Consider the following 23,035-nt stretch of genomic DNA (forward strand, 5'->3'; position numbering starts at 1 on the left):
TTTTTTCTCTTTTTTTCTTTTTTTTTTTTTTTTGTCACAACAGATTTCTCTGTGTGAAATTCGGGCTGCTCTTCCCCCAGGGAGAGTGCGTCGCTATACTGAGAGTGGCCACCCATTCCCCCCCCCCCCCCTCCCCCCTCAGTGTTATTTGTTACGCCTATCCAAGTGGGTTTCTTCTACAGAATTTTGCCAGGGACAACACTTTTGTTGCCGTGGGTTCTTTTACGTGCGCTAAGTGCATGCTGCACACGGGACCTTGGTTTATCTTCTCATCCGAATGACTAGCGTCCACCCGACCACTCAAAGGTCTAGTGGAGGAGGGGGATAAAATACGAGCGACTGAGCCGTGATTCGAACCAGCCAGCACGCTCAGGTTTTCTCGCTTCCTATGCGAATGCATTACCTCTAAGTCGTCACTCCATATGTGTGTATGTGGCGGGCGGGGACTGGGCGTGTACGTTTGCTGATCGAGGGTTGGGCCTTGGTGTCTATGAAACGATGAATAAGCTGCATGTGCGTTGTGTATTTCTGTAGTGGTGGTGGTGGTGGTGGTGTGTGTATGTGTGTGTGTGTGAATAATAATAATTATGTATGTTTGTATGTAATAAATAAAATATATGTGTATTTGTAATACATGAATAAAAAAAAAAATCTACATTGATTTTTTTAATGTGTTTATGCGCAAGGTGGGGCCCTGGATATGGGCATTTGTTGGTTGAGGGTCGATTCTGTGAGACTGCGAATTGATGCATGTGCCTTACACATATAGATCCATGTGTGTATGTGTATGAGTGTGTGTGTTAATATATATACTTTGTTTGTCATCGTCTCAAAAGAAGGATTTCGGACTTTAGGACAAAACTGGTCATGCTTCTGTGGCTTCACCTTGAATTTGCGTTTGTGAGACTGAGTGAGTGAACCGAATGTGTGTGTGTGTGTGTGTGTGCATGTATGTCTGGTGGGTGTGTGGGTGTACACCCTTCATGTCTATAAACCTTCATTATTTTTATGATTTTCAGGACAAAATAAACTTGATCCTGATTCTCTCTCTCTCTCTCTCTCTCTCTCTCTCACACACACACACACACACACACACACACACACACACTAGCACACACACACACACAACGTGTCTCAATTTTTTTTTTTACCACAGTTAACCTTTACTTTAAAAAAAAAAAAAAGAGAGAACAAAAAAGACATACTTTATTTATTCATTTTGTAAACAAGACAAGCACGTCCCCACCTTACAATAAACAGTGCGGTCACGTAACAACAAAGTGTCCGAGGACAAAATAAACTTGGTCCTCACTCACACACACACACACACACACACACGCACACACACACACACACAACGTGTCTCAATTTTTTTTTACCACAGTTAACCTTTACTTAAAAAGAAAAAAAAAAAACACATACTTTATTTATTCATTTTGTAAACAAGACAAACACGTCCCCACCTAACAATAAAAAAAGTGCGGTCACGCAACAACAAAGTGTCCGCGGCTAACAGCCCCCAATCTCCACTCCTCCCCCTCCCCCACCCCCTGGGGGAAGGTTCTAGAACAGATGCATGGTTCCCCCCCCCCCCCCCCCCCCCCCCCAGCCCCCTTCCCTCCCACCCTCCGCACACACACACACACGCACATGACCTAACAAAAAAAAATTCCATACTTTCTCCACCCCTTTTCCCTTACTAGGCTGCAAATTTTCAACAACAAAAAATTTGGAACACCACTGCTGAAAAAGATCCGCGTTTATTCCAGTTTTCATGTTCAATTTTAAACACTTTGTTTTTTCGATTGCTAGTTTGTTTGGGTTTTGGGGGGTTGGGGGGGGGGGGGGGTTAGCATGAAGGTGTTTGTTGACTTGTACTGGTCAATATATATATATATATATTTGTTTCTCAATAAACGGTTGTCTCATTTTTCCAAGACTTTTCCAAGCCTGGAAATGGTTCTGTCCTATTTTTCCAAGACTTTTCCAGCCCTTAGTACGGCTCTGTCGTTTTTTCACAAGACGTTTTTCAGCCCAGTGGTTCTCTCATTTCTTCAAGACTTTTCCAGCCCTGGAAATGGTTCTATCATTTTCCCCCAAGATTTTTCCAGCCCTGGAAATGGTTCTATCATTTTTTTCACAAGACTTTCCCAGCCCTGCAAGTGGTTCTCTCATTTCTTCAAGACTTTTTCCAGCCCTGGAAATGGTTCTATCATTTTCCCCAAGATTTTTCCAGCCCTGGGAATGGTTCTATCATTTTTTTTCACAAGACTTTTCCAGCCCTGCAAGTGGTTCTCTCATTTCTTCAAGACTTTTCCAGCCCTGGAAATGGTTCTATCATTTTCCCCAAGACTTTTCCAGCCCTGCAAGTGGTTCTCTCATTTCTTCAAGACTTTTCCAGCCCTGGAAATGGTTCTATCATTTTCCCCAAGATTTTTCCAGCCCTGGGAATGGTTCTATCTTTTTTTTTCACATGACTTTTCCAGCCCTGCAAGTAGTTCTCTCATTTCTTCAAGACTTTTCCAGCCCTGGAAATGGTTCTATCATTTTCCCCAAGATTTTTCCAGCCCTGGAAATGTTTCTATCATTTTCCCCAAGATTTTTCCAGCCCTGGAAATGGTTCTATCATTTTTTTCACAAGACTTTTCCAGCCCTGCAAGTGGTTCTCTCATTTCTTCAAGACTTTTCCAGCCCTGGAAATGGTTCTATCATTTTCCCCAAGACTTTTCCAGCCCTGCAAGTGGTTCTCTCATTTCTTCAAGACTTTTCCAGCCCTGGAAATGGTTCTATCATTTTCCCCAAGACTTTTCCAGCCCTGCAAGTGGTTCTCTCATTTCTTCAAGATTTTTCCAGCCCTGGAAATGCTTCTATCATTTTCCCCAAGATTTTTCCAGCCCTGGAAATGCTTCTATCGTTTTTTCCAAGACTTTTCCAGCCATGGAAATGCTTCTATCATTTTTTTCACAAGACTTTTCCAGCCATGGAAATGCTTCTCTCATCCCCCCCCCCCACACCCCCCCTCCCCCGACCCCCACCCCACCCCCAAGACTTTTCCAGGCTCCCACGACAGTATACGAACCCTGCAGGTCTGCAGCGTTCCAGACCTTCCTCACCTCATCCTTTATCTCCCTGCTGCCAAAAGAGGCTGCGGTGGGTGCCAGAGACAGCTGACTGATTCACACAACAATATCACAGATGTCACAGCTGCCTCGTCCACACGGCAGTAATTCCCTCTGTCTGACACTGTGTATGAAGGGAAGGGAGAGGAACGGGGACGGGGGTGGGGGGTGCTTATTTGTATTTTTATTTCTTTAGATCACAACAGATTTCTCTGTGTGAAATTCGGGCTGCTCTCCCCAGGGAGAGTGCGTTGGTACACTTCAGCGCCACCCTTTGTTGTTTTGGGGTTGGGTTGGGTTTTTTTTTTTTTTTGTATTTTTTCCCAGTCTGGACATTTGTATTTGTATTTCTTTTTATCACAACAGATTTCTCTATGTGAAATACAGGCTGCTCTCCCCAGGGAGAGCGCATCGCTACACTACAGCGCCACTCATCTTTTTGTATTTTTTCCTGCATGCAGTTTTATTTGTTTTTCCTATTGAAGTAGATTTTTCTACAGAATTTTGCCAGGAACAACCCTTTTGTTGCCGTGGGTTCTTTTACGTGCGCTAAGTGCACATCGGTTTATTGTCCCATCCGAATGACAAGCGTCTAGACCACCACTCAAAGTCTAGTGGAGGGGGAGAAAATATCGGCAGCTGAACCGCGATTCGAACCAGCTCGCTCAAATTCTCTCGCGTCCTATGCGGACGCGTTACCTCTAGGCCATCACTCCACTGTACCTGCATGCATGTGTGTGCGCTCATGCATGGTTGGTTGGTTGTATTATCCGTGTATCAAATTTTAGGGCGACAGGTTCTGTTTAACACTGACAATGCTACTTTTCGCTATTTGTGGAGTTGTTGGGTTTTTTTTTGTTGTTGTTGTTGTTTTCTGGTTAGGATGAATAAGTTGTATTTTTCTTTTTTGTGTATGTGCAGTATGTTTGTACAGACATGCATACAGTGTGTGTGTGTGAGTGTATATTGTGCTGCTTTCTTGTGTCGTTATGTTTCACTTGTTCGTTTCCAAAACAAGTGACATCATCTCCTTTTGCCATACTGTAAAGCGTCTAGAAAAAAGCCGATACAATGTGAATGAATGTGCAGAGCGTTTGAACCAACATGCATAAACGTCCTTCAGTGCGAGTGCCTGCATGTATTAAATGTAAATTAGCATAAGTGAGTGTAATTGTGTGTGTGTGTGTGTGTGTGTGTGTGTGTGAGCACATGCACATATGTTTTGTATCTAGGAGGGGAAATGTCTGTGTGCCAGCCAGCGTGCATGTATATATGAAGTCAAAAAGCCACCAACTAAAAACTTTTTTGTTAGAATTCATTCAGACAAACAACCCCATTCCCCAACCATTACTGACATAACTGTAGCTAAAACTTTGCTGTTACAAAAATGTCAGCATGACGTTTCTCCTAAAGTTCGTCTGACAACCAGTGATACCAACACGAACACCCCACAACCTTGACACCACCACCAGCGACTCACAATCCATTCACCTTTCCATCAGCACACACACAAAAAATGTTTGTTAAAAAACTCAAACAAAAAAAAAATCACAAACAAAAGAAAAATATTCAGAGTAATTCTTCAGCATTAACAAAAAAATAAAGTATTCACACTGTGAAGAGTAGCCTCTGAGGTCCGTTATCAACAACACTGTGGATGACAGGGGGAGCACGGAGGAAGTTCTGCATTGCATTCAGCCACGGAATCCTCATGAAACCATGACGACACAGAAGAAACCACCCCATAGCGCATTGCTCCCAGCAGTTTTCACTAAGGGCCGTTTTCCGCATGGAATTAGCTCGGTGCCTTGAAACCACCCATAACGCATCACTCTCAGTTTTCAATGATGGTTGTTTCAGACCCACATGGAATCAGCTCGGTGCCGTCATCATAAGCAGGAGAGACCACCCATAATGCATCGCTCTCAATTTTCACCCATAATGCATCACTCTCAATTTTCACCCACAATGCATCGCTCTCAATTTTCACCGATGGCCGTTTCAGACCCATATGGAATTGGCACGGTGCTGCCATCATAAGCAAGGTACCAGTCTAGGGACCTGGGCGTCGGGGAAAGTGACTGAGATTCCCCTCACGGCACCGACCGCCCTCACCATGACTGATTCTGCAGCACGCGTGCTGACATTGTTCGTTACCCATCCTGACATCCTGACATCACACACCAGTCTTGGAAGAGAGTCTGTGGACCGACATCATGCACAACACAGCTCCGCACAGGCAACAAGACTTACGATCCACGGTGGTGTCGCAAAGCGTCACATCCCCAAAATGTAAGACGACGCAGACTGAGGTGACCCTGTGCGTTTAGTACATCCCCCATCCCCCCCCCCCCCTCCACACACAAACACACACCCAACAAGACAGGAGCGTGTGCTATGAATGATGCATCCAATCAACAAACACATAGTACTGAGGTGACCTACGAACCACGACCCCCCACCCTCACCCCGCTACACACCACCCAACAGGACGCAGACCCTTGCATCATGACGCATCACATCACTAAAACACAGAACAGGAGACACCCCCATGCGCCACACCACACCACACCACACCACCTCCACATCCCCCCTCCACACACAACATGCCTAGGACTCAGATGCAGGTGACGTCGTGGGTGATGACAGTGCTGCCCTCCAGCTCTCTCTCCTGCCAGTTGTGACGCATCACATCGCCGACACACAACAAGACGTGAACGGGAGACACCCCTATGCGCCATCCCCACACCTCCACACACACACACATGCCTAGCACTCAGATGCGGGTGACATCATGGGTTACAACAGTGGTGCCCCCCTGCTCCATCTCCTACCAGTCGCAACGCATCACATCGCTGACACAGAACAGGAGACATCCCCATGCGCCACCCCCACACCCCTCCAAACACACACACACGCCTAGCACTCAGATGCGGGTGACGTCGTGGGTGATGACGGTGCTGCCCCCCCCGCCCCCTCTTGCTCTATCTCCTGCCAGTCGTGATGCATCACATCGCTGACACAGCACAAGACGCGAACAGGAGACACCCCCACACACCACCCCCTTCCTACCCCCCCGCCCCGCAAACACATGCCTAGCACTCAGATGCGGGTGACGTCGTGGGTGATGACAGTGGTGCCTTCCTGCTCTATCTCCTGCCTCAGCTGTCGCTGGGGGTCCAGGCCCAGGACCCTCTGCCGGTGACGCTCCTCCGCACGCCGCTTCTTCTCCATCTTCTTCGTCTCCCTCGCCTTGCGGCCCCCGCCCTGCTGGAGACAGCACACATCACATACACACACACACACATGCACACACACACACACACACACACAAACATGCACACACACACACACACATACACACACACACAAACACACAGACACGTGCACACACACACACAACAGGATAAAGCTGAATGCTTTTACAACAACGTTCAGCAAAGATGTCAAATGCTTATATGTGGAGAAATCATTTCTAGCAAACACGTAACATTTGAATGTCGGAGTCTAAAACTGGTTTTACCAGACTTCACCAAAAATTCTTGTGAATGTGTTTTTAACAACTCCTGTATGTTATTTGCTCTTGCAGACGGTTTGCTGTGTAGTCCAATAGGACATTTTAATGGTTGTTTTAGTTGTTTGATGCTGGCGGGTTTTTTTTTGCGTTTTCTTCTTTTTTTCCCCCAGCATTCTCTCTCACTATCCCCACCTCCAAACAAACACACACACTCTTCTTCCCCACACTCCCCGCCCCCCACCTCCACACCCCTCCTCTGTTTTGGGGTTATTTACCCTTTCTAATATCACTTTAAGTGGAAAGATGATAAATAGAAGACTGCTACAACACACACACATGAACACACACACACACACATACACACACACACACACACACACACCACAGCAGACTTACAGAGGAAACAGAATGTTTGGGTCGAGCACCTCCCGCCCTGTTGTTGTTAAAGGATCCAGAACTGCTGGAGCTGTCGTCACAGTAATGACCCGACACCTGTGGACACACACAACACAGAAAACAATGGAAACACGCAAAAACAGCATGCACAAAAAGGAAATTTTCTATCTAAAATTACGTTTAAATAACATACTTACCGTGACCCAACTAGTGCAGACTCCGGCAGGGGTCTGACATGCCTATCCTGTGCAAACTACTATCCGCCTATGTGGAGAAAACGAAAGTACTACGGCCGATAACCTCCCGGTAGTAGGTAACCTCCCCTTTGTCCCACTAGCTAGCGCCCTCTTTTTCCGGCAGCCATCATGACTCCTGTTCCTGTGCTCTTCATACGGCTAAGGTTTTTTTTCGTATTTTCTGCCTGTCTGTCGATTCTCTGGCGTTCTTGTTTGTTGTCAAATTATGTCTCCAACCAGGTCACATAATTATGTAGCCCGACTGGGGAATCATGCTAAAATTAAGGCGCGATCGCAATCAATTCGCTGACACTCTGGGCCCTCTGCTCCTGGCCCTCTCAACAACGCCAACCCGCCATAAAACTCAACATTTTACACAAGAAAAGCGCAATCCCGTTTCTAAGATATACAATGATTAATCTTTTGTCCATTTCTTTGAAGACACACCTGCATGTCATATGTACCTGAATAGAAAGTTTGAGAAGCTGTTAAGCAGAAAGAGGAGGGAGAGGAGGGGAGAGCTCGTCTGGAAAGAGGGTTCGAATCCCAGTATCGCCCTTTCACCAAAGTTTGACTTTTTTTTTTTTTTTTTTTTTTTTTTGCTGCCCCATCATCTGCACTGTTTCAGTGCCATTACTCCCACACTACTCATTTAGGTTCCCCCATACATGGCCACACCCGGGTTCGTCCGTCACAGTTCCAGCGTCGGCAGTCCGCAGGGAACCATCGGTATCAGGCCACCAGAGGAGACCCTGCACTGCTGCTGAGTCACTTCGGTGGTGTTCAGCGGTGCCTGTTCTGATTTAACGTAGTTAGGACACCACCTACTAAGCCCCCCCACTAACGACAATAATGGCTTTGTTGCGGAGCCAGACTGAGTGAGTGTCCCTCCCAGAGTGGAGACCACCACCATGTCTCTCAAACAACAGCACCCCATGAATCTGCCGACACTTAGACATTGACAGGATTCAGCCCAAGCACAGGTGGAGGGGTATCAAAACTGAGGTCACCATGAGAGCAGGGCATGAAAGGCCACAGACTTTGAGACTGTTTTGTTTATATTGATGATGATAATGGACCAAGGTTTGACTTAAAAATCAAAACCAAGGAACTTGTCATTCAGGTGAGACGATAAACCGAGGTCCCAAGTGCAGCACCCACCTGGCGTACTGAAAAAGAACCCATGGCAACATAACTGCCGTCCTCTGGCAAAATCCTGAAAAAGAAATTCACTTGAACAGGTAACAAAATATAATAATAATAATAATGATAGTATCTATATAGCGCTGAATCTTGTGCAGAGACAAATCTAAGCGCTTTCACACCAGTCATTCACACGCATGCATCACTCTAAAACTGAAGAAACTGAAGACAAGGAAGAGGCAGGGGAGGGAGGTTATCTTGTGAAGAAGTGGGTTTTTTAAGGCCAGACTTGAAAGAGCTGAGTGCAGAGACCTGAGGAAAGAGGAAGTTCATTCCAAATGCAAGGTCCAGTGACAGAAAAAGAACGGCGTCCAACAGTGGAGTGTTTGAATCTGGGTATGTCGGGTATATATACATGCACGCACTCAATGCCTGACTAAATGCTTTGGATTATCCTCCTTAGCTAGGCATCTAGCTGCCCGACATATGCGGTGCATCGTACATATGGATCTGTCCGAAAGCAGCGCCAGACACCTCCGTGAGAAAGTGAAAATGAGACCTGCCTTCTTCTTCTTCTGCGTTCACTCGTATGCACACGAGTGGGCTTTTACGTGTATGACTGTTTTTACCCCGCCATGTAGGCAGCCATACTCCGTTTTCGGGGTGTGCATGCTGGGTATGTTCTTGTTTCCATAACCCACCGAACGCTGACATGGATTACAGGATCTTTAACGTGCGTATTTGATCTTCTGCTTGCATATACACACGAAGGGGGTTCAGGCACTAAGCAGGTCTGCACATATGTTGACCTGGGAGATCGTAAAAATCTCCACCCTTTACCCACCAGGCGCCGTCACCGTGATTTGAACCCGGGACCCTCAGATTGAAAGTCCAACGCTTTAACCATTCGGCTATTGCGCCCGTCTGTGAGACCTGCCCAACATACCCCTCCACCAAAGATGCGGCTGCCTGTTCCCTCCGGCCCCCACAGTCCACTGTCCTCCTCTGGTGCTGTGTCGTCCTCCTCTGGTGGACAGAAAGAGTGGGGGGAAAAAAAACGACCCCAAACCACATTGTAACTGCTGTCAGTATGTCAGTTCATTACAATGTGTTAACTCACTAAGCACTGCCAGTTGCCTCCCCTGCGGTCAGTATGTCAGTTCATTACAATGTATTAACTCACTAAGCACTGCCAGTTGCCTCCCCTGCTGTCAGTATGTCAGTTCATTACAATGTATTAACTCACTAAGCACTGCCAGTTGCCTCCCCTGCGGTCAGTATGTCAGTTCATTACAATGTATTAACTCACTAAGCACTGCCAGTTGCCTCCCCTGCTGTCAGTATGTCAGTTCATTACAATGTATTAACTAAGTACTGCCAGTTGCCTCCCCTGCTGTCAGTATGTCAGTTCATTACAATGTATTAACTCACTAAGTACTGCCAGTTGCCTCCCCTGACTTTTCCCCACGGATGGCCCATTTGTGTGGGTAAGAAATAAAATCGCCAAAAAAAACTGATGTTAGAAATTCATGAACTGAAAACTTCCAAACTGATCTGTAACAAAACGAGTTAGTCAGGGGCGAAATATAGAACTTCCTTATTATGTTATCATCTAGTGATATGATTAAAGTGTCCATACTTGAAATTTGCACACACTGATGACTTGTAAATGCATCCAAGGAAGCACACAGAGTTGAAACAGATCGAATTCAGAACTTTCCATAGCCACGATAGCACCCCTTCATCTAAGCACACACACACACACACACACACGCACACAAACACACACACACGCGCGCGCGCGCGCACACACACACGCACACAAACGCACACACAACACACACACACCATAGAGGCCGTCTCCCAGTTCCATGGTCTGCATAAGCGTCGCTATGGCAGCGTCTACTTGGTAGTCACAGTCAGCCAGGGCCTCGCGGACTTGACCCACACTCTGAAACCATCACCACAAGTCATCATCACCATCATTATCATCATCATCATCGCTGTCATTATCATCATCATCATCACCATCAATGTCATCATCATCCATATCATCATTGTCATTCAGAGATGCCAACCCTTGTCCAGTGTTTGTAGGAAGAATAAGGAAATTTGGTGGGAACAGTTTGAATTTGGCAGGAACACTGACTCCGAGCCACATCAGCAAACGTACACACAGTACAACTAGCATGCGAGTTCCCCAAAAAATGGAGGGCAAGATGCACAGTTTATTGTTGTTGTTGTTTTTATTTTGTTTTTGTTTTTTTTGTATTTCTTCTTATCACAACATTTCTCTGTGTAAATTCGGACTGCTCTCCCCAGGCAGAGCTCTCATGGTGACCTCAGTTTGCACCCCTCTCCAATTCCATGTTTGGAGTGAGTCCTGTCAAGGTTTTCAGTGTCTGCAGATTCACTGGGGGGGGCTGGAGATGGATGGACATGGTGGTGGCGGTCTCCACTCTTGAGGGGGATGCTCACTCAGCCTGACTCTGCGATGAGCCATTATTGTCGTTAGTACGGGGCTTAGCAGGTGGTGGTGTCATTAAATCAGAACAGGCACCACTGAACACCACCAAAGTGACTCAGCAGCAGTGCAGGGTCTCCTCTGGTGTGAGGCCTTCTGCTGACCTAGCATAAACAGTTCTCTGTAGACTGCTGATGCTGAGACAGCAACAGATGAAGCTGGGTGTTGCTGTGTTAACAGGAACTTGGAATGAGTAGTGTGTGAGTACCGCCACTCAAACGGTGCTGATGAAGGGACATCAACAACAACAACAACAACAAAAAAAAGAAGAAAAAAGTCATCATCATTCACATTATCATCATTCATGTTATCATTACCACCTCCCTCACTATCATAGTAGTCATGGTGTTCTAGGGCATTTGGTGAGAGAATATATGTGTGTGTGTGTCTTTGTGCGCGTGTGCGTGCGTGTGTGTGTGCATGTGGGTGTGTGCGTGCATCTCCGTCTCTGCATGTATGCGGGTGTCTGTATGTGTAAGTGTGTCAGGAGTGCAGGATAGCGTGTACAAATACAATACACAATACAGGCACTATCAGGTCTGTCACATCTGCTGACCTGGGGAGATCTGGACAGAAAATAATATCTCCACCTTTTAGCCACCATGCACAGATCATGCCCACAGTATCAGTATCAGTATCAGTAGCTCAAGGAGGCGTCACTGCGTTCGGACAAATCCATATACGCTACACCACATCTGCCAAGCAGATGCCTGACCAGCAACGTAACCCAACGTGCTTAGTCAGGCCTTGAGAAAAAAAAGAAAAAAAAAAGGTGAATAAATAATAGATAAGCTTACATAAATAAATAAATAATAATTATGATATATAAAAAGGGTAGTAGTAATGATAATAATAATAATAAAATAATAATAATAAATAATAAATAAATAAATAAATAAATAGATAAATAAGACAACAATGATGATGCCCACAGACAGTGGGGAACCGACCTGACAGCCCGTGGCTTTCATCACCTCCACCTCCAGATGGTCCACCCCACAGTGACTGACCGCTGAGCCCAAGCCATCGCTGTACGAGTGGGAGGGGCCTGCCACCTTGGCGTCCTCCTGTGGAAAACAACGCAGCAGAAAGATAAAAATGTTGCGTCTTCCTGTGTGAATAACTCAGTACAAAGATAAAGTCTGGAGTCTTCCTGTGTGAGCAACACAGTACAAAGATAAATGTCTTGAGTCTTCCTGTGGGAACAATGCAGCAAAAAGATAAAAATGTTGCGTCTTCCTGTGGGGACAATGCAGTACAAAGTCTTGTCTTCCTATGGGGACAACGCAAAACAAAGACAAAGTCTTGTGTCTTCCTGTGGGGACAATGCAGTATAAAGATAAAGTCTTGAGTCTTCCTGTGGGGACAATGCAGTACAAAGATAAAGTATCGTGTCTTCCTGTGGGGACAACACAGTACAAAGATAAAGGCTTGTGTCTTCCTGTGGGGACAATGCAGTACAAAGATAAAGTCTTGAGTCTTCCTGTGGGGACAACACAGTACAAAGATAAAGGCTTGTGTCTTCCTGTGGGGACAATGCAGTACAAAGATAAAGTCTTGTGTCTTCCTGTGGGGACAACACAGTGCAAAGATAAAGTCTTGTGTCTTCCTGTGGGAACAATGCAGCAAAAAGATGAAAATGTTGCGTCTTCCTGTGGGGACAATGCAGTACAAAGATAAAGTCTTCTGTCTTCCTATGGGGGCAATGCAGTACAAAGTCTTGTGTCTTCCTATGGGGACAATGCAAAACAAAGACAAAGTCTTGTGTCTTCCTGTGGGGACAATGCAGTATAAAGATAAAGTCTTGAGTCTTCCTGTGGGGACAATGCAGTACAAAGACAAAGTCTTGTGTCTTCCTGTGGGGACAATGCAGTATAAAGATAAAGTCTTGAGTCTTCCTGTGGGGACAATGCAGTACAAAGAGAAAGTCTTGTGTCTTCCTGTGGGGACAACACAGTACAAAGATAAAGGCTTGTGTCTTCCTATGGGGACAATGCAGTACAAAGATAAAGTCTTGAGTCTTCCTGTGGGGACAATGCAGTACAAAGATAAAGTATTGTGTCTTCCTGAGGGGACAACGCAGTACAAAGATAAAGTCTTGTGTCTTCCTGTGGGCACGACGCAGTACAAAGATAAAGTCTTGTGTCTTTCTGTGGGGACAATGCAGTACAAAGAGAAAGTCTTGAGTCTTCCTGTTGGGACAATGCAGTACAAAGATAAAGTCTTTTGTCTTCCTGTGGGGACAATGCAGTACAAAGATAAAGTCCTGTGTCTTCCTGTGGGGACAATGCAGTACAAAGATAAAGTCTTGAGTCTTCCTGTAGGGACACAGTACAAAGACAAAATTTTGTGTCTTCCTGTGGGGACAATGCAGCAAAAAGATTATCTTATGTCTTTCTGTGGACACAACATAGTAAAAGTAAACAGATAACGTATTGCGTCTTCCTGTGGAGACAAAGCAGTAAAAAGATAAACGTTTTGTCTTCCTGGGGCAGTAAAAAGATAAAGTCTTGTTTGCTTTCCTGTAGGGGCAATATGGCACAAAGACAAAGTCTCATATCTTCCCATGGGGGCAATGCAGTCTCCCTGGGCGCAAAACACAGTAAAAAGAAAAAAGTATTGTGTCTTCCTGTGGAAACAATGCACTACAAAGATAGTCTACTGCATTAACCAGGCAGTGTCATTTTCTCATACAGTCAGCTGCATTAACTAGCCATTGTCATTCTCATAGAGTCAGCTGCATTAACCAGCCACTGTCATTTTCTCATAGAGTCTGCTGCATTAACCAGCCACTGTCATTTTCTCATAGAGTCTGCTGAATTAACCAGCCATCATCATTTTCTCATAGAGTCTGCAGCATTAACCAGCCAGTGTCATCTTCTCATAGAGTCTGCTGCATTAACCAGCTGTTGTCATCTTCTCATAAAGTCTGCTGCATTAACCAGCCAGTGTCATTTTCTCAAAGAGTCTGCTGCATTAACCAGCCATCATCATTTTCTCATAAAGTCTGCTGCATTAACCAGAGTCGTTCTCTCATAAAAAAGGCCGACATATCCCACTCTCCCATGTATGTAAGCATTTTAGGCTTTATCATTTTGATTATCCTTTTAAAAACAACAACAACAAATCTTCTGCAAGTAACTATTCTCTCAGAAGGACCCCCGCCTGTGACTGACAGGAGGCAGAAGTACCTATCACAAACACACTTCAAATTCACCGTTCACATTACTTCACGCTCTCCACAACAGGAGAAAAATCACACATGGTGGGGAATTCTGTTTCCATATGCCCATCTTCTTGGCAAACTACTTTCTGCAACCATACCCAAGGACTTGTCGCCGGGGGGGGGGGGGGGGGGGGGGGGCACACTGTAATCCATAATCTTTATCTCCAGGGTGCACGCTAATCCATAATCTATCTCACAGCCGTAACCTAAGTAACAGAAAACAACGGGCACAACAACTGAGTGGTTAAAGTGCTGGACTTTCAATCAGAAGGGCTTGGGTTTGAATCCCAGTCACAACCCCGGGCGGGTGAAAGGACTTGTGATTTCTCCAATCTCCCAGGTCAACAGATGTGCGGACCTGCTAGTGCCTGAACCCCCCCCCCCACGCCCCCCCCCCCCCCCCCCCCCGCCCCCCTTCCTCATGCGTATATACATGCATTGAATCAAATACCCATGTTAAAGATTCCACATAATCCACGTCAGCATTTGGTGGGGTATTGGAAACAAGAACATACCCAGTACACACACACACCCCTGAAAACAGCAGCATGGCTGCCTTAACGGCAGAGGGTATAAAATGGTCATACACGTGAAAAGCCCACTCATGTACATACAAGTGAACATGGGGAAGTTGCAGCCCACACATGAAGAAGAAGAAGAAGAAAAATGAAGAAGTCACACAACACAACCATACTACCTGGAGGCATATATTAGCCGGGGACTGCGAGTTGTCGCCGTGGCGGCGTATGCTGGAGTAGTGGTCCCCGTTGTGGTAGGCGATGTGCAACTGGCGGATGTTTAAACCCTGGGAGGGACCCTGGATCTGTGGGCAGCACAGTGTCATGTCATATACGTCAATGGGCCCCACGTGGTACATCATCATCATCATCATCATCATCATTATCAGCAGCAGCAGCAGCATTATTATTATCATCATTATTGACTCACTTGTGTAAACAAAGTGAGTCTATGTTTTAACCCGGTGTTCGGTTGTCTGTGTGTGTGTGTGTGTGTGTGTGTGTGTCTGTGTGTCTGTGGTAAACTTTAACATTGACATTTTCTCTGCAAATACTTTGTCAGTTGACACCAAAATAGGAAAAATTCAGTTCTTTCCAGTCATTTTGTTTAAAACAATATTGCACCTCTGGGATGGGCACAAAAAAATAAAAAATGAAGCCTAATTATATGCAAACTGCATTTACTGTTATATTTATATTTTTTGTATTCTCTAAACTTGGCACTTTGATCTGATATTCTGACCCAACAACAAGAGCAGTCATTATTATCATTTTCTGTTCAAACAGGAACTTCTTTTGCTAAGCATGGAAGGTTTATTTATTTTGCAAACGTTTTGATGCGGATAGTAAAAAAAGGGAAATTACTCTGTAATTAATGCTATGGGAGTTAATTTGCTTTCAACTGATCTTTCTCATCTTAAACATTACATTTTGAAATTATACTCACTACATAAAAATCTTGGATTTTTTTTAAAAAATGCATCACAAGTGAGTCTTGAAGGCCTTGCCTCTCTTGTTTTTGTTGTTATTAACAATAACAATGTAACTACAACAATAATGATGATAATGATGATAATAATAATGATAATAATAATAGCAACAAGAACAAATACAACAACAACAACAATAATAATAATGATAATAATGATAATGATTATAATGATCTTCTTCTTATTATTATTACTGTCATTATCATTATTATCATCATCATTATTTTTGTTATCATTAACGATAACAATATAACTACAATAATAATGATAATAATAAAAAATAATATTCTTATTCTTATCAATTTTATCATCATTATTGTTATTCTCATCATCATCATCATTTTTTTTTTCACTGTCGTTACTATAGTCATCATCACTATCATTTTCTGTCTGTTACAGTGTTAGTTTATATCCCCCCACCCTCCCTCCACCCCCAACACTTCTGCATGTGGCTGAATTGTGAAATGTTTGTTATTGGTTTTGTTGGTTGGTTGGTTGGATGGTTCGTTGGTTTTTGTTGTTGTTGTTGTTGTTGGGGTGGTTTTTTTGTGTGTGTGAGTGTGAGTGTGAGTGTGAGTGTCTGTCTGTCTGTCTGTCTGTGTGAGTGTGTCTGTCTGTTTGTGTGTTTCTTCTTTATGTCCATATTGTACTGATTAAATGACATTTCAAAAAAAACACTTTTTTTGTGTGTGTGAATGATTTAGTCCTGCATTATAATTTGTGCCTGCCCATTCAACATATGATCAGTGGACACCACGTGCACTGACCATGAGAGGTCATCAAAGGTCATCACTAGGCAGCACTGACCATGAGAGGTCATCAAAGGTCATCACTAGGCAGCACTGACCGTGAGAGGTCATCAAAGGTCATCACTAGGCAGCACTGACCATGAGGGGTCATCAAAGGTCATCACTAGACAGCACTAACCATGAGAGGTCATCAAAGGTCATAACTAGGCAGCACTAACCATGAGAGGTCATCAAAGGTCATAACTAGGCATCACTGACCATGAGGGGTCATCAAAGGTCATAACTAGGCAGCACTGACCATGAGAGGTTTGCCATTCAGCTGGTGGATCATGACGTTGACGTTGTGCAGCTTGGCAAAGGCCACAATGGCGTCGTTGCCAGCGTGGGTTCCCTGCTTCCTCAGGTTGTTGACTGCAACACCGGCACCAGACAGCATCACTGACTGACATGGATCTTTACAGAGAGCATCTGTCCTCGGCCAGAGGCCTAGCTCTGTGCGCTTTACAGACATGGAATGGAATCATTGACTGATATGGGTGCTTTACATAGCACCAATCACCAGTCACAGACCAAGCTCTGAGCACGTTACAAACATGTAGTCATTGACAAGGATACTTACATAGTGCCTATGCTCAGTCACAGATCAAGCTCTAAATTCTAAGTGTTTTACAAACACAGATTCACTTGACTGACAGGGACACTTACACCGTGCCTGTCCTCAGTTAGAGACCAAGCTCAAAGCACTTTAAAAACAAAGAGTCATTGATTGAAATGGAATACTTAGACAGAACCTATCCTCGGCCAGAGACCAAGCTCAAAGCACTTTAAAAACACAGTCAGTGACTGATATGAATATATATATTTTACATAACACCTATCCTCAGTCAGAGACGATGTGTGTGTGTGTGTGTGTGTGTGTGTGTGTGTGTGTCTGTCTGTCTGTCTGTCTGTCTGTGTCTGTCTGTCTGTGTCTGTGTGTGTGTCTGTGTTTTTTGGGTAAATTTTTTACTTTCATTTCCCCATACCTCATGATGCAATTTCTCTTCAAGCGATGAAAAAGTCATTCTAATCCTATCTTATCTGACAATGACAACTGACAATGACAATGACTTTATTCCCATTAACTGTTTTGAGTCATAGAGAAACAAAGGGAAACATGACAATAACAGGATGACGGCCACAGAGCAAGATGACATAATGTGTTCATCAAAGGGGGAATGAAACATGATGTTAACAGCATGACAGCCACAGAGGAAGATGACATAATGTGCTCATCAAAGGGGGAATGAAACACGACGTTAACAGGATGACGGCCACAGAGCAAGGTTACATAATGTGTTCATCAAAGGGGGAATGAAACATGACGTTAACAGGATGACGGCCATAGATAAGATGACATACTGTGCTCATCAAAGGGGGAATGAAACACGACGTTAACAGGATGACGGCCACAGAGCAAGGTTACATAATGTGTTCATCAAAGGGGGAATGAAACATGACGTTAACAGGATGACGGCCATAGATAAGATGACATACTGTGTTCATCAAAGGGGGAATGAAACATGACGATAACAGGATGACGGCCACAGACCAAGGTGACATACTGTGTTCATCAAAGGGGGAATGAAACATGATGTTAACAGGATGACGGCCACAGAGGAAGGCGACATACTGTGTTCATCAAAGGGGGAATGAAACATGATGTTAACAGGATGACGGCCACAGAGGGAGACAACATACTGTGTTCATCAAAGGGGACATCATCCTCGACGAAGGGCTCAAAGTCTGTGCGGTGGTTCAGCATGTAGCGCACTGTGTCCTGGCGGTGCTGGTAGTGGTTCTGGCAGTGGCCCTCCAGCTGGTCCCCCAGGGCCCGGAACAGACAGTTCCTGACACAGCCACAAATACGTGTACACACACACACACATACACATATGTCACATGTATGCATACACACACACACGCACACACGCACACACACACACACACTGACATTAAAATACCTAATGTGCTGTTGATACATATGGTAGTTAGCCTGTGTAGGTTACTGGAGGGCAGGCATGAGGTGAAAGATGTTTTATGTAATGTGAACAGATACCCACAAGCCATCTACTTACTACCACCTTTCAGTCCTTCCCAGTTTTCCATCTCCCAACCACCCCAACTCTCTCTCTCTCTCTCTCTCACACACACACACACACACACACACACACACACACACAGACCACACACACACACACACACCACACACAACAGACACACACTACTCACACACATACACACACACACACACAACACCTCCCCACATCCCCCCTCCCACCCCCCACCCCCCACCCACATACACACATACACAAACACACACACACACACACACACACCTACCCATCACCAGGTATATCCCGCAACTGGAGGCCCAGTTTTTTCAGCTGAATGGCAAAGCTGGGGAAGTTCTCGTCGTCGGCTAGGTAGGAGTTGATTTTCCGCTCCTTTCGGTGAGCGTCGCGGACTGCTCTCTCTTGCTGTTTCTTACCAGAGTTGGGGTGAGGGGGGTGACCCTGACCCGTCTGGGGGTTGTACCTCTGATTCCGTGTCATGTCTGAGTCACTGTTGCCTGTCTGTCTGCTCACTCCTCTGTCACCCTCTACGATCTGCTGTCACACACACACACGCACACATACACGCACGCAAACACACAGACACACATATGTACACACACACACACACACACACAACCGAAGATTTAAAATGAAATCTACGGTTTAAATGATGCATAATTCTTTTCCTGTGTTTCTGGCAGGATGAAAAATGAAGTAAAATCAAATCTGCAGATTCGTTTTCTATGTTTCTGACATCATGGTCGACTTGTCCCTGACACGACCTATCATACCTCTTTCACTCTTTAGTATTTAAATTGAGAGAATAGAGAGAAAGATGGCGATATCATGATTGTGAATAAACTGAATATTTTCTAAAACAACACCATTATCAGATTATGTATAGACCCTGCCAACGATTTTCCTAGTCCTACATAGGAAAAAAAATCAACATCTGAAATTCTGGAGAAAGTAAAAAGTCTGCAACTTATTCCTAACTTATTCCTAACATAAAAAAATAACAGAGTAAGCACTTCATAAGAGACAGTTGGAGACACAGACATAGAGAGACTGTGAAAAAGTCAATTAAACATTGAAACTCAAAGATCAACATGTTCATGTCAAATGATTACTTCATATCATTTCAGTTTATATCAAATATCAACACGTTTGTTTACACCTACAGATATAACAGACATTTTGATATTGTATGTTATTTTATTTTCATAATAGCATCATTAGATATTTAAAAAAGAGTAGTTGTAAGTAAACAAAGTAAAAGAGTAAACAAAGAAAATTATGAATACACACAATGTATACTATAGTTTCAGTTCCATGGTTAATTTTGTCTCTGAATTCATAATCTGGGAAACTGCTGTACTGATTTAATCTTGCAGTCAGCACACTGCTTAGTAATTTAGTATCAAATCAAATCAAAATGCTCTCTCATCTGACTTCCATACATATCATGATCTACAACAAGCTGATTCATAATCATGACGAGCACCATATGTTGAGTAATGCATGTGTTATACAGAGGCAATCTGGCCAAAAATTATATATATGCACACACATTGGAACAATAATATGCACCACTGGGGCAGGTTATAAATGAAAGAAAATAATACTGTGCATTACTCTCGACAGACCCACTCGTTCATGATTAGACCTACTTTGAACTTGAAGCATAATAGTAATGTTGTGTTTATTGTGAACCATGTCAGGTCTGTGGAAAATAAATAAATAAATAAAAAGTGCTTCTTCAAGTGCTGGGAACTTGCAACATCATGTCTGATGGCAAATTTGCTGGTGATTCTTGTCATAGATGGGGCTTGCTGTTATACTGATACTGTGTATTTTTCTGTATCCATAACTGACAGATCCCAAACAATTATTACAGAATCTTTTTTTCTTTTTTTAATGTATTTGGTCATCTGCACACACACACACACACACACAAAGATGTTCAGGCACTGGCAGGTCAGCACATCAACCAGATCGGGAAAAAAAATCCACCATTTAACACACTCAACGCCGTCAAGATCGAACCTACAATCCCACATATTCCAAATCCACTATGGCTTTTACCTGCCTTTTAGAACTAACTCGGTGCAGACTGGACCAAACCGTTTCACCATGTGATGGACTCGATGCGGTTCTACTCTAAAAACAATTTCTTCTGAAACTTAAAAAGTTTCATCACCACTCTGAAATCCATTGCCACTGACACACCGATCGGCCAACAGGGATCGTCCCATGAAATGGTCTGTTGGAAAAAGTAAAAGTAGACGAAACGATATCCGATTTGTTCTGAACTGTTGCGACAGACAAACTAAAATACTGGAAGAGCAGATTACCGTTTTGTTGGTGACTTCGCGCAACGTAACCAAGCAAGCTTAGTTGTTTTTGTCCCACATTTCTATGGATCACACAGGGATCTTCTTCGGTTTCGTGATGTAGCTATGTCCACAGCAGCGGTGAAAAATGAACGGTGATTATGTTCAAGTGACCTGCGGCAACAACACACTCGTGTTGGACAGCGGTTTGGTCTAAATAACGTAACTCAAATTTCTTAACCATTTTTTAGAAGTTTCATTGCTGCAAGCCCTATAATAATTTTGCGGACCAGAACTGTTGTTTTACAACTGACGAAAATGAGACTTAACAACATGACTGGCCTTTTTTTTTTCCTTTTTTCTTTTCCGGCTTTTTTTTTTTCTTCCCCCCCCCCCTTTTTTTTTTTAAACAAGAATTGGGGAGGCAGAAAGAGGGGAAAGAAAGAAACAGACAGACAGACAGAGACAGAGGGATTGAAGAGAGAGAGAGAGAGAGAGAGAGAGAGAGAGAGAGAGAGAGAGAGAGAGAGAGAGAGAGAGAGAAGATAAGATAAGATAAGAATAGATAAGAATAACTTTATTATCTCCAACTGGAGAAATTTGGCCAGGTGGATTATCGCAACATAAACAAGTAAACAACATGGGGACCATAATTGTAAAAGCCAACAACAGCCCCTACAAATATTACGAAGATACAAATGTAAAATAATATCACATACATCGTTTCATACATACATCCACACACTGCAGGTAATAACTAGTATTCTTAATGTAAAAACAGAAAGAATTAAGAAACATTATTTGAATATAATTATAAACATAGCCTACTATACTGCACATTGATTATAATAGACAGATAAGATAAGAATAAAGATGAATTGCAGAAAACCACAACCAGATAATCAGCACACACCCGCACCGCCCCCACCCCCCCCCCCCCCCCGCCCCCCCCCCCACCACCACCCACCCCACACGCGCGGATAACTTGATTAAACAAGAGTAATAAACATATGTTCTCAAATAAAAGCATTTCACATATTCGCTTTTAAAAACATTGCAATTAATCATTACATCGTAATTATTAAACAGAAATATATTTAGAATATGGACGTTAGCAGTGCACTGAGAGGCGGAGAGCAATAGAGAGAGGCCAGAGGAAGAGAGAGAGAGGGGGTGGGGTGGAGAAAGAGACTGAGACAGACACAGACAGAGAGATTGCCAGAGGGGCGTGGTGGGGGGTAAGAGAGAAAGCGAGCGAGCGAGCAACTGGCGAGCGAGCGAGCGAGAGAGAGAGATAGAGAGAGAGAGAGACTACACTCGAACTGAAGCCACAGTCTGTGTTGTGCAAAAGAGGACTGGTTTGCAAAGTGCCCTTCTAAACTGATTCAGTCTGCTTGAGTCAACTCTTTCCCAATAATAAAGACTGATTCAGAGACAGTGGATTACATTCAGTCTGTTCCCCGCTATTTTTGTTTTGTCCCTGTCTTTCTTCCTTCTTTTGCTCCCAGCCGGCGTCTCATTTTCTGCACATGTTTATGTAATGTGTTGCAGAATAAATAATTTCGTTGCATTTAGATTCATGAACAGTTCATTTATAAAGAGATGCTGCCGTTTTTTTGCCTGTACTTTTGTATGGACTGTGCATGTGATGTTTTACTTCAGTAGCAATATGCTGCATTTTAAGCCTGAGATACGACTGGATATAAATACATGGCTTAGTTGTGTGTGATTACCTACCTGAATATTTTTACTTCAGTGTCCTGAAATTTAGTTGTCTGACATATACGTGTATATAATGGACTATCCTTCAGGGAACAGATCGCACAGTCTACAGCAAAAGCAAACAGAATTTTTGGCATTATACAAAAATCCTTTGACCACCTGACACATCAGACCTTTGTACAATTATACAAGGCCCTTGTCCGACCACTATTGGAATATGGTCACTGTGTTGGGCAGCCACAGCAGAAAACATTGTGCAGCGAAGAAGAGGATGTGCAACGCCGAGCAACAAAGCTGCTGTCATCCCTGAGGAATAAACCATATAAGGAGAGACTGAAAACTCTGAGACTGCCAAGCCTAGAACATCGACGCCACCGAGGAGATATGATTGAGGTGTATAAGTACCTCCAGGGTTGCTATGAAGTCGAACGGCCAAAATTCGAGCTTGCCTGCGGAAGAGATCTAAG

At 44.0% G+C, this 23,035-nt stretch overlaps 1 protein-coding gene across 5 annotated transcripts; it reads right to left on the reverse strand.

The window, feature by feature from the left end:
• Window positions 1–1,638: 1,638 nt before the first annotated feature.
• Window positions 1,639–20,974, reverse strand: LOC143301900 (OTU domain-containing protein 3-like). Of its 5 annotated transcripts, XR_013057861.1 has the most exons (11): window positions 20,603–20,861; window positions 18,800–19,065; window positions 18,158–18,306; window positions 16,716–16,828; window positions 14,859–14,984; window positions 11,886–12,002; window positions 10,260–10,362; window positions 9,358–9,437; window positions 7,033–7,128; window positions 2,187–6,389; window positions 1,639–2,060 (listed from the first exon to the last, which is right to left on the reverse strand). XR_013057861.1 is itself a non-coding variant. In XM_076616339.1 (10 exons), the coding sequence occupies exons 2-10, from the start codon at window positions 19,009–19,011 to the stop codon at window positions 6,222–6,224; spliced, it is 1,164 nt and encodes a 387-aa protein (XP_076472454.1). In that variant the 5' UTR covers window positions 19,012–19,065; window positions 20,868–20,974; the 3' UTR covers window positions 1,639–6,221. The 5 variants fall into 5 exon arrangements, 4 of the variants coding, with proteins under 4 accessions (XP_076472454.1, XP_076472456.1, XP_076472453.1 ...); XM_076616339.1 differs by lacking the exon at window positions 20,603–20,861 and adding an exon at window positions 20,868–20,974 and having other exon boundaries at window positions 1,639–6,389; XM_076616341.1 differs by having other exon boundaries at window positions 1,639–6,386.
• Window positions 20,975–23,035: the final 2,061 nt, after the last annotated feature.

The sequence above is a fragment of the Babylonia areolata genome, chromosome 28 (genome assembly GCF_041734735.1).
Source record: "Babylonia areolata isolate BAREFJ2019XMU chromosome 28, ASM4173473v1, whole genome shotgun sequence".
NCBI lineage: Eukaryota > Metazoa > Mollusca > Gastropoda > Neogastropoda > Buccinidae > Babylonia > Babylonia areolata.